Genomic DNA, 12522 nt, shown 5'->3' on the forward strand with positions numbered 1-12522 from the left:
GCTCCGATGAGAACCAGGGTCGTTCTTTAAAGGGTCACCCCCTCTTCCATTTCTCACTACTAACCGGAAGGACTGTCTCTTTGTATTCATTCGTATTTGTGGGCTTGTCTGACAAAAGGAAAACACCTTCTTCATGTCATCACGGGTTATAAAGAATGCTCATCATTACTCACGTTCAAAGGTTAACAGGGTCTACCAGAAGGAAAACGGAGTACTTTGTAGTATTTGACCCGATTGAATGTTTCCTCAAAAGGTGAAGCTCTTGCCTCAACGATTAATAAGGCTTCCATAAATGCAAAAGGGTCATCATTAAATCAATAGTAAATCCTTCCATGATGTGAAAGAGTGCAAAAGGAGGTTTTCATGTGTCAAAATGTTTTTGTTTTTTTCATTTCTCGACAGTGACACAGGCTGTAATATTCCTGCTTGTTGCCAATCACCACCATCTCTGTCCTCAGTGGTGCAATCTAATGAAATATACTTTTTTTTTTTTTTTTTTTCTGGCAGCCCTTTCAGGAACCAGACACGTTTTCATTATGCCACCTTCAAAACATGACGTTTGTAGTTGAGATGCCAAAGACGTCTCTAGTCAAGAGTACCAAATAATATCAATGTAGCCTTTGGCGTTGTCTGACAGCGAGACACTGCTGTCACCGCTTCTATCATGTCTTGTGCCCCTTTTCTTCCTCGCGTCCCACCTCATTAGGGCTTTTTCACACTCTGGGGTGAAGATTTCTAATGTATTTTCTGTTAGCCATTTCTAGCTTCAATACAAGTGGCCATGACTTGCTCAGTTGTTGTGTTGAAAGCAACATATTTTATTTCACTTTCTTTGTGATTCTGATAAATAAAGAAGAAAAACAGCGAGCAAAGATCACAGCTTTCACCCTCTTTCATTCAGATACATAATTTAAGCAAATCATTAATATTGAATTACTTATATACCTCTGAAGTGGGTTATACGCCTAATTAATAACCGACGAGCCATTGAAAAGAGGTGAAACAACCGATACAAACTCAGTCCTTGCCCATGCCTGGCAGGTATTTCAGCCAGCGTCCCGCAGCGTAGCAGCAGAGAAAGGTAGAGGGTTCCTCCCTAAAGATGGAGGGACAAGAGAGCAGAGTCTCTGTATTTGGACAGAGGCCAGGCACTGAGGCAGAATCAGGTCACTCTCAGCCGTATCCATCTCTCCGCTTCTGTCTGCCAGCCAGCACGAGCACAAAGAGAGCTCTCTTCTGGACTGTGTGGAGGGATCAGCAGATACAGAGTGGAGGAGAAAAAAAATAAAAAAAAGAGAGAGGGGGGCAGTGGGCGCGCGCGAAAACGAGAGAGTTGCTCAATGCGATTAGTGGGGGATTGAAAGGGATCCGCTCTCCAACGTTCTCTGATGTATAGCCTAATCTGGGCTTGCACTGTCGTGAGGGGCCGTCCCATTGGCTGCAAGTTCAGGAAGTCAATGACACACGTTAAACCGGCGAGACGTTTCAGAAGACACCATCTCCAAGCATTTCGAGTTTTTCTTCTTTATTGTTAATAATTATTATACCACTGTGACACCATCAATGGCTTTATTCACCAATCAATGTTAGTGTATCTCTCTTCTGAGTACTCTTATGAAAAGGGATTCGCTTGTTTTATTGGAGTTATCGTGACCACGGGAGAATTTTTTGTTTTCTTAATTTAACCTTTATTTTACAAGAAAATACCTTGTTGAGTCTCTAAGCTACTTTTTAAAAGAGTCCAGTGAAACCCGGTTTTTGAGTTTCGGGGCGGGTTGTATTTCGTTCCAATGTACTCTTATGACGAAATAATGAAATCCAATGATAAATGCAGTTGTGTAATTAGCCGCTTGGACATCTAGCAATTCCCTTCTGTTGTACTGTGCTGAATGACTATCCTGCCAGGATGATTGTTGGCACAAGAGAACCATGTCATGACTAAGTGGATTTGCAGTGTTACTTTAAAGATATAATGGTAATATTTGTTCATGAAACTGACTGTGTGGTGCTGCAGGACTCACTTTGCAATATAGCACCATAGTAGACAACCTTTGTCATCATTTATATCAAAAAGTGAAAGCTTTGTAAAGTTGAAACTGAAATAATTGAAATACAACTTGATTATTCATTAGAATTACAGCTCCAAACAATATAATTAAATCTTGCTCCAATTAACATAATTAATAATATTATAATTTTTTTTTAATATTATTAATTTAATATCATTAATTTATTTTTCATATAATTTTTTATATATTAATCCAATTGATATAATTGGATTATATTCAATCTTGACCATTAAAAAGCGCACCTACAACAATGATAGTGTTCTTGAAAACAGTCATTGACACTCTCCACAAGGAGGACAAGCAACAGAAGATCATAGTTGAAAAGGGACAGCTATTTCCTGAGTGGTAGATAAAAGTTATTCACAGAAAGTTGATTGGAATGACAAAGTGTGAAAGGTGTAGAAGCAACGGGAGTGAATGAAGAGCCTTTCCAGGCTCGTTTCAGTGCATCAAGAGCGACTACTTGGAATTCAGATTTGACGAAATGTGCCGGAAGCCTCGCTGTTCCAAGTTGCCAGTGTCTACAATCTGTGGCGATCTGGGTTCTTATGTCATTCGATGGCGTTGATTCAATGTGCTTCGTCAAGTCCAGAGTTAATGCGGCCGTCTATGAGGAGACAATAGAGCTCTTCATCCGTCTGTCTCCTGATGACACCGTCAGCAAACGCTGTAATGCTGGGATTACTCTGTAGTGGCCGAGAGGTTAGAGACTCAAGTTTGTGACTGGTTTGAATCTCAGTCCCAGGCGTTTATCATTATGAGCTCCTCAGTAAGGGCCTGAATCCGCCACTTCCCATGGCTCCTAGTTTGAGTAATTAGGGCCAACTATGAAAATCATTAGTGAAATGTAGAGAAATAATTTCTCAAAGTCATCTCTGTCGCATACATGCAAGTTAAGTCATTGTGAATCTGTTTCTGTTGGCTTGAGTTCAGTTCTGTTTGCTGCTGTTAGAAAGCATCCACAGGGTATTCATATAGAGAAAGCACTGGGTTTTTTTTTTTTTGTTTGTTTGTTTTTTTTTGCATCGTTCTGACTGAATCACACTCAAAATTCTGTCTGAAAGCAAAAACGTTGACGTGCACTACAAGAGCTGTCACCAAGTGGACCTAACTTCTCAGCTGTACGCCACCCTGGGGATTGTTTTGAAAACCAGTCACAATGATAAGGACTGAAAAACGAATATGAATATAAATATATATATATATATGTATGTATATGCCTGAAAACACTGGGCTGGCAGTCATAACAGCTCAGGAAAGTTGTGTGTCAGTCTAGTTGTATCTGTGCAGTTACATAACAAAATGGGAAACGAGAGAGAGAGAGAGAGAGAGAGAGAGAGTGAGAGTGTGCTTTACCATTGAAACAACAGGGGAGTTAGTGTGAACGGTGGACAACCACCTCTTAAACTGTGACTGCAGAAGAAAGTTGAATTACGCACGGGCTCCGTTTGGAGGGTTCAATATGAGGCGCCAGGCTTCGATAAGCCTGCGATATTTTGTAAATTCATGTTTGTGGATGCTCGCACCTGCCAACTGTTAGCTGAGCAGCAACAACAGATGATAAATATTGGTTAGAGAAAACAATCAAATCAGGAATTATGGAAACAGCATACCGATTCTGGGATGAAGCTGAGGAGGTAGATGAACGAGGGACGGCAAAAAAGGTCTGAGAGACAACTTCCTAATCTGTGTTTTCCTCTAAAATATGCACAGGCTAATAATCTATATTTCGCTAGAATAATGAAGAAGGTTCTTATTCACCCAGAGCTTAATATGACAACTAAATTAATCTGCATACTGAGTTAGATGGATAATTTAACATAATGTTGCTGTTTTTGGTTGGTGGCCTGTCTGTGTGGAGTTGTCATTTGAAATTAAAAAGAGCATATGGTATTTTTGAGTACGCTTGTTTCGGCAAAAATTGAAATACCTGTGAGATTTGTCAAAATGTTGGCAAGACACATTCATATTGCACATATTTTGGCATTTGCTTACTGGTTTATGCTTGAAGTAAATAAATGCCTGTATGTTTGTAGTTGAGATTCTTCTCGTTCATGAAACGTGCGTTATCGTGTATTCAAATAAATAGAAATGTTTTTTATGCCGTTTGTGGCTGAGCTTTCCATCTCTTCTTAAATTAATAGATCATCATGATTTCGATAGAAATCAGTTGGAAAATGTTAAACCATCATATTTCACAACCTATACTTACAAAAAAACTCTAAACATGCTAAAATACTCACTGGATGTCTTCAAAAAGTTTTCGACAATTCAAAACTAACTGGTCGATTCAATCATTGTTTTATGCAAAACATTCTTAAATGGTGCAATGATCAAATCATGCCGGGGAGTGGAATAAAGCACCCAGTCCAGTCGGTGTTTTGAGGCGGAGGCCAGCCAGCGAGGAGAACGATGAAGGAAGCAAGAGACACTTGTTTAATCACAGAATAATGATATTGTGATGGATCCTGACCTTTAGCAAGTGGTATCATGTATGGAGATTTAATTAGCGAGCCAGCCAGCGAGCAGGACAGCGGATATGTGGATGGAGAGGGAGTGAAGTGGGGAGGGAGTGAGGGATGGTGGGGCAGTGAGGATGTCCTTAATGAATCCACTAGTCTTTCTCTTCCTGAGGATGTGGAGTAGACTGACTCATCATCGTCATCAGCCACAGCAGCAGCCAGCCACTGATTGTGCTCCGAAATCGGGCGGCGGAGGGATGAAGAAGTCGGTCAAACACAAGCAAAACAGAAGAACGAGAGGCCCCGTAACACAAAAAAGTGAGCATCGGGTGAAAACAATGTAATACCGAGGGAGTGGAGGATGAAGCGAAGCGGGGATTGAGCGCACGTGTTGACGGAGTGTGAGCGAGATCAAGGAAAGGACTCAAAAGAAACAGCAGCGGCCATGTAGAATAATCTAATTAATTGCAGCGGATTCAGAATGTGAAGTCGATAGCACATGACAAATGTGGAAGAATAGCCCGTGGCATGTTAGTTAATGACATGTAATTAATGATCATTAGCAGAAGGGATGAGGGGATGACCGGAGCCTGTCAGGGGCTTAGACACGACCTTGTAATTTTCCCATCCATGTTTGGCAACGGTGGCAGTGGCGGGCTGCATCACTGTGCTTAAAGCAAGCATTGTGCAGAGAAGTAAAGGAGAACAGACCTGAAGGATATGAGAAGTAGTGCTGGTAAGTACTCTTATAAGAACACGAGGGGAAGGACAGGTAAGAGGAGAAAAGAGGAGCGTAGGAAGCAAGTAATGAATCAGGGATGAGAGAGAAGAAGAGCGGCGGGTGAATTTATTGCAATCCTGCTGTTTTGTTGTTCTGTTTTTTTCTGCTGACATCGTGAACATGGAGGAAACAGGCAGCGTATTTTTTTTTTTTTTTTTTTTATAGGTCACATGCCACTTCACAATGATCTATGGATGCGGGCCCTTTGCAGACTTATACTGTTGAGCACGCATTATGTGGCTCAGCCAAGCATGGCCATTTGGGGAAGAGAGGGTGCATACCCCCCCCCCCCCCACCGCCACCACGTTTATTCTCTCCATCCATCCTTTCTTCAGCTCTTTCAGCCTTTCTGTGCATTCCTTCTTTCTTCTCTACTTCTTCTCCTTGTCGTGTCCCTCCCACTACAACTGGAAGCCACTTGGAGCCGTTTAAAGCATCAAAGGATGAACAGGAGTTAAGGGCTTTTAATATTGATGCTGCTTTGGTCCAAACTTCCTGAGATGAAAAGGGAACTCCTTAATCAAAGTATAAACTCAACAGACACACCGGTTGAGCTGCTTGGTGACTAATAACTAATAAGTCCCACCTAATAGATGACGATGAAGGCAACGTTCACAAGTTCAAAACAAACCCTTTAGAATCAGGAACTAATGAGAGTATTTCAGAATCTGCTGATCTTAAGGAAATTTATGTAAAAGACTATCTCTAAATGCTCGTCATGTGGATCATGTGGAAGCTGGTTGATGTCAACTAAGAAAAGGAAATTAAATGACTCCATCGCTTCTGCAAACAGTAAGATGCTAGGATCAGACAGCAATGGTGCCGGTATTGTGAAGCACAAAGTCATAATGTTTAAATCCAGATGAAGCTTCTCTTTGAAGACTTTGCATGTTCCCCCTGAGTGTGAAGGGGTTTTCTCCAGTTTCTGCTTTAAGAGTTCAAAAACATACATGTGAATTTAACTGAACTTTAATTTCCTTTGCGTGAGAATGTGTGTGATGGTCATGAACAAATCCCAACGTTGAACCAATCTGCCCAGTATGAACGGCTTAGATAGTTGAAAGAGGTGTAATGGTATAAGTATTTTGTGTTTTTATTGGCACACTTTGGGTCCCTTAGTACTCATTGAACATTGTGTAAAAGCCACAGCATTGTTTGTGTCCATCAATTACCACAGTACCAACTGCTGGTGGCTAATTCAAACAGGATAAAGTGCCACATCATTAAGCTCCAATCGTCCTTTCGTTCTCAAATGCACTCTGAGGTCACAAGATATCGACTCCATACAACAACATTGGGATGTGTTGAAACAGGAAATTTGCTCACTAATGTTTGCAAATGTATGATGCAATAATTTCAAAATGGAGAAGAATCTCTGCGAGTTATTTGTATCTACTATGCTATGAAGAATTAAAGTACTTTTGAAGAAAAAAAAAAGTGATTCCCAGCCACTTACGAGCATAATGTACCTAATGAGGCCAAAGCATGTTTTCCCTTTAGCTTTGTTTAGCATTCATTTTGCACATTTAAGAAAAACAAGAGAGAAGGATCTCCTCTATTTATCATGTGTATGAACACAGTGGTAGAAAGAATTTCAGTGTACATACAAGAATGTTTTGTTGAAATGCCAAAGGTGCGTCGTTACATTTTCCTACTGAAATCTTTTGCCAGTCCGGGAATTCAAACCATCAACATTCTGCTTCCTAACCAATAATCATCAGACATAGCTTCTTCTAACTGTGTAGTTTGTCAAACAATCAAATGATATTAAAAAGAACATTTGTTTCAGAAGTGTGAAAACTGTAAATAATGAGGGACGTAATTGATGAATCCTAACACCATATCTTAAAGCCATTTATTAATCATGGCTGAGGTTGCGAGTGTTCCAGAGGGGCTCCGGCACAAGTGAGAGCAGATTGTGTGGTATGGTTGTCATACATCTGGCTCTGGAAAGAAAATGATTAGTTCTCTTCACATCGGGTCTGAATGTGTTTCCATATCAAAATGTGTGTATTCGTCTGTGTGTGTGTGTGTGTGTGTGTGTGTGTGTGTGTGTGTGTGTGTGTGTGTGTGTGTGTGTGTGTGTGTGTGTGTGTTCACGTTAGGCCATACAGCCAGACTACTCTAATGAGCCTGGGGGCTGTTCATCTTCTCCCTAATTGGAGGAAAAACACATCATGTTCGAAATACGACAGTATTTCAAAGAGCCAGAAGAAAAAAAAAGTGTATGAGAAAGCGAGAACCGGGGAACATAGTGTGATAGAGAGAAGATGCTGAACGATGAAGAGGGGGAGATAAAGGGCCGTGGCCTTATTGCGAGGCGGCTTCTCATCTAAGTGTCTTCTCACAATAACAACCAACACAGTGACATGCAGGCAACCATTTAAAAGAATCTAATGATTGGGTCTGTTTTTCGTCTTTTTCTTGGGCTGCATTTGTGGACGGGAAACTGACCATTACAATTTATAATCCTCCATTCACGGCTCCAAGCTCAGAAAATGTACCTGGTAGTAAATAGAAATAAAAATTGAAAATGAATGTGTAATATGTAATTAGGATTTTTGGCAAATACAGTCTTTGAAAGAGACTAATGAATATTAGTGGCGTAACAGGTAAGGGTCCTTTTTACAAATTGGCACGCTGTTTAAAACGCTGGTTTTTACTCAATTCAGGTGCTATTTAATAGGTTACATGAATCAGCTCTGTCTGGAAACTCACCACATACAGAGCAGAAATTGGACATTACACGTCCGCACAGTAACCCTTTGATACAATATTCAGTCAGAATTTTGTATTTTTCCTCCAAAACAACCAGTCTCTATTAAGTCTTTAACATTTTTTTCCCCCCGAGGAGTGGAAGAGAGCGTGCAAGCTTGTGTAAGAAACGTGTAAGAGTTGTAATGGCGTGAGTAAGAATTTTTTTTTTTTTAATACTTATGTGGTTATATGAGCCCTCAATTAGAGTCTTCTCAGGGCAGCAATCCCCAAAAAACGCTGCCTGCATCCCATAACTGCCTCACATTCATTGTCTGTAACTCACAGTCTTGCATCATTTAGAGCAGTACGATAACTAATCTTAAAGTTACAAAGCAGTGATTCATAAAAATCAGATGAAGGATTTTAGTTAGGCGGAAGTGGAGTGATTTCATTCTCTCTCTATCCCGTTTTCATGAATATATTTTCATTTTATGTCATTTCGTGTTTGTGTGAGAGGGAGAGTTCGTTTGCAAGTCATTCTTGTGGCTCTTGGTCTCTGACTGGTTGGCCACCCCTGAACTAGACAAACATGTGAGTTAGATTTATGTAATATCACAAATCTTTAGTTTTAGATGTAGTAAAATGCGTCCTTCTGTAACGATCCAACTTTCAGGAGAGGAGCTGGAGCCTTTCATGTTTTTAGAGAGGGAGAGGAAACAGGGATTCCTATGCACGCACTACAAGAACACACAAACTATGCACAGATTCGAATCGCTTTTAATCAACCTAAGCATGCAACATGTATTTTCTTTTGCACGTTTTGTGTAAATACACTAGCATTTTTGTGGCACTTCTAACTCTTCAGTAGAAAGTTACATTCATTATTGCCTTCAGTGCGTGAAAGGTCTTCTAAACTCCACTATGACCATTTGACCAGCAGCCATACTTACAAGTGTGCTGGCACACGTGTGTGTATGTGTGTCACAGCTCATCTATCTCCTGCAGAGCCCACCGTCACTTGGTCGGCAGGCGCTAATTTATGCGCTGGCAGTGGCGCACGCTGAAATGGCATCATTCCTCAGCGCTAACCCCTGCGTGCTCCCTCACACTTCCTTTCCCTGCTGACAGCTCCACCCCAGGCATGATTTATCAGGCCCTCGAGCAGCAGACAAAGGCGCCCTGGCACGTGTGCGGTGCCAGAGACAGATTAATAGATAAACACAGCGATTTCAGAACCAAACACTGGAGAGGGTCAACTTCATGATGTCACTACGGATTGCATGAAGAAAAGGTCAGATAATATGGTCTGAGCAGCGAGGCAATGACATTTATGTTCCTGAAATATGAGCGAGACCAATTGATCAAATTACTTGGAGAAGTTTTCGCAGCAATAACTTTTGATAGTGACGTTGAATTGATAGAAGTGAGGGAAACGAAAAGGTTCCCGTGATCATTTTGATTAAAGATGTTATATATCTTGTGAGAAGATCTGATGAACTTGATTGATTGATAGTTGGGTTAATAGGGTGATGATTTACTCCTGACAAAGCTACAGTGCTTCAAACAGCATGAAATATGCATTTATGTTCACAAAACCATACATTACAACTGAGAGGGAGCGTATGCGCATGCGTGCATGGTTCGCATTGTTATTGACCTCCATAATTCAATACACAGACATTACTGGGAGATTGAATTAGTTGGCTCCAGTTTTTTGTAAATCTTCCATTAGAGTGCTTTATTTTTGTCTTTCCAAATTAATTCTTGGCCTCACACTTGTGTGTCTATCAAGTATTTACTAATGGCCCACATATGAGGCATTTTCGAGAGAATCTGGAAATTGTAGCATCCAGCCAATTAGTCATCCGCTCACTTTTCCAATTAACATTTACCCAATAATACACGTTTTTTGCTTACAGTAGTTATTTTGTCACATTTACTTTTATGTGCAAATAAAGAAAACTTTTTTTAATAAATAAAAAGAGCCGTTGTGTGTGTCATGTTTTCCTCATTAATCTTCTCTGCCCCTCACCTGCCAGTTTCAGTGAAGAACAGCACTATTTGTGGTGCTTATAAAAGACGGTACGGTGTTTTGCACTTGGAGTGAATGTGCTTCAAAACTCCCAGTTTCTGGATCATCAGTGCTGCGTGCAAGAACAAATTAACATACAGCTTCATTTCGATATTTACACACAAAACAGACGTCCTCACTGGGGTTCTTAACTTAACCCATCATCTGCACTGCAGGCTACAAAATGATTTATTATCTGATCAAGGTAATTTTCTATTTCTTCAGGGTCACAGCTTTTATTAATAACGTTATTTGAAATGAAGAACCCCCAAAAAATGCATAAAACAGCTTTGGCTGCTTGTGAAGGTGGTCTAAACACGAAACACCCAATTTAACCTTGTTTTTTATGTGCACAAAGTGAGAAATCAAATGAACTGAATCACTGAATTTGTAATGCTGTTATGGAGAATGGAATTATGGTAATTTGGCTGAGCATTCAGCTGCATTGTTTAAAGGGTGAGCGGATTAAAAGAGGCAGTGGATGGTTAACATCTCATCGTAATGGGATGGAGCATGAACCCACCCAAGAACACAGTGTTCCTGTGGCCCTCCTGTAGTGCACCCAAGCTCATTATAGTAGCATGGGGACGGGCCTTCAAATCTAATATTCCTCAACAGAAAGTCACCTGTAATGTCCTTCACATGAAATTACTGAAACAACAAGGAATTGTCAGTGATTTGCATTTCTTCACGTAGCCTTCTATCTTTTTAAAAATTATCTATTTACATCAATTTTTTCAATACTTAGTTAATTATAAATTTGAGCTGCAGGAATAAACATAGTTTATATTGGAGAACAGTGTGTGTAATTTTATAGGCTCAGTATTTTCTCAATAATAAAAATCCACCACCGGTTTATTCTGTATTGCTGAGTGTTTGTTCCTAAAGCCCTAATTGCTTTTGTCATTAAATTGTACACCTGCAAAGTCAAAGTGTGGTACTCACCGCACTGCTGCAGGGAATATCTTTGACTTTCAGCCAGGCCAGGTCCAGCGTGCCCTCTCCCTTGTAGCAGGACTGTAGCCTCTCTTTGATTTTCTCGTTGATCTTCCGCAGAGAGAAAACACAGAGTGCCGAGTCCTGAAAGGCTTTACGCGGACGCCTCTTTTGTCCTTTTGAGAATACAGCAAACAGGACGTCGTCATCTGGTGCCACATCGAGTGAGCGCGCCAGGATTGCGCCAGCCTTGGACAGGTAGGCGGCCTCAAGCAATCGGTACTCCACATTTCCACTAATGCATCCAATAGGCACCTCCACATAGGAGTTGAATGCTGTGTCTGCCTTGCAGAGGCGGACGATCTTGGAAGTGTACACCTGTTCCCGACCAGCTGAAGAAGACCCAGTGGTCGGCCCACCTCCCATTTCAGGTTGCAAAGTCAAAAAGTAGACAAAGTTCCCACTGGCAAAGCCATAAATGTAGTATATGTCAAAGTCAGGGATGACAGTAAAAGTATCTGAGGGGATTTTAATCATGGAGGCCACAAACTCATCATGGAAGACATACGCAAACATGCTATCCTCCTCTGAGTTTCTGGATAACTTTCGACTAGAGATGGTCGGGAAGTACTCTGGCTTGCCATCCACTGCTGTGGCTATAAACAACATGTCCGGAGAGGCGTTGCCATAAGAAACAATGACGCCAAACACAGAGCCGCTCTCGTTAACACCGGAGAGGTAATGCTCCTTCTTGTGAAAGGGCTCCCCGAGTTTGAAGAGGTCATCTAAACGGAGGAGTTTGCAGATACCCTGGTACAGGCTGCCGCAAGCCAGCAGCCGGTTCTCACGATAGTCCATCAAAAGCATCTTGTTGACATTGTTAGTGAGCGTCAGCGGCTCGCTGCAGGGCTGGACAATGCGCGGTGGGTAGCACTTGCGGTTGTCTTCATCTGGGCCCGTCTCGTGCGAGACCAGGACTTCCAAGCCTGGAGACAGTTTGTAAATGCGATTGACGGCTCCCAAGTAAACATTGCCATTACGGTAGTCCACCGCCAAGTGGTTAAATGTCCACTCTGGGTTCTCAGCGTGAAATGACGCATACTCCTCCTCCTCTTGGAGCAACGCTGTGATCACTTGGGAGCCGGCACTGTGGGCCTGTGGCGCTTGCAACACTGTCTGTGACGTCACGGGAAGCACCAGACTAGACAGGAAGCAGCACACAAGGAAATAGGTCCGTATTCTGGTGAAGGATGTCATGGCTGTGCTCAGGGTGGGACTGGTGAGGAGTGGGGCAGAGGCACAGTCCAGTGCTGTTGGGCTGTCAGGATCAAGTCTCTCTTGAGATGGAGGGCATTATGTACCTGAAGAGAGAAGAAACAGAATCAAATGAACACCACAAATAAAAGGACTTTTTTTTTTTTTTTAAACCAACAAGTTTCTGCAGTAAAAGGCAGCTCTCATAGGATGCTGAGGGATCCACACGATGCACACAAAAAGACTGTATTA

The 12522-nt window shown here is 41.6% G+C and overlaps 1 protein-coding gene across 1 annotated transcript in view; it reads right to left on the reverse strand.

The window, feature by feature from the left end:
* The window catches only part of plxna4 (plexin A4), a 210388-nt gene extending 198100 nt beyond the window's left edge, over positions 1-12288 (reverse strand). Inside the window, exon 1 of the mRNA XM_080492385.1 lies at positions 11026-12288. Within this exon, the coding sequence (XP_080348511.1) occupies positions 11026-12273 (1248 nt within the window). The 5' untranslated portion in view covers positions 12274-12288. The remainder of the gene's footprint in view (positions 1-11025) is intronic.
* Positions 12289-12522: the final 234 nt, after the last annotated feature.

Source organism: Lipophrys pholis (assembly GCF_963383615.2).
Source record: "Lipophrys pholis genome assembly, chromosome: 22".
Taxonomy (NCBI): domain Eukaryota; kingdom Metazoa; phylum Chordata; class Actinopteri; order Blenniiformes; family Blenniidae; genus Lipophrys; species Lipophrys pholis.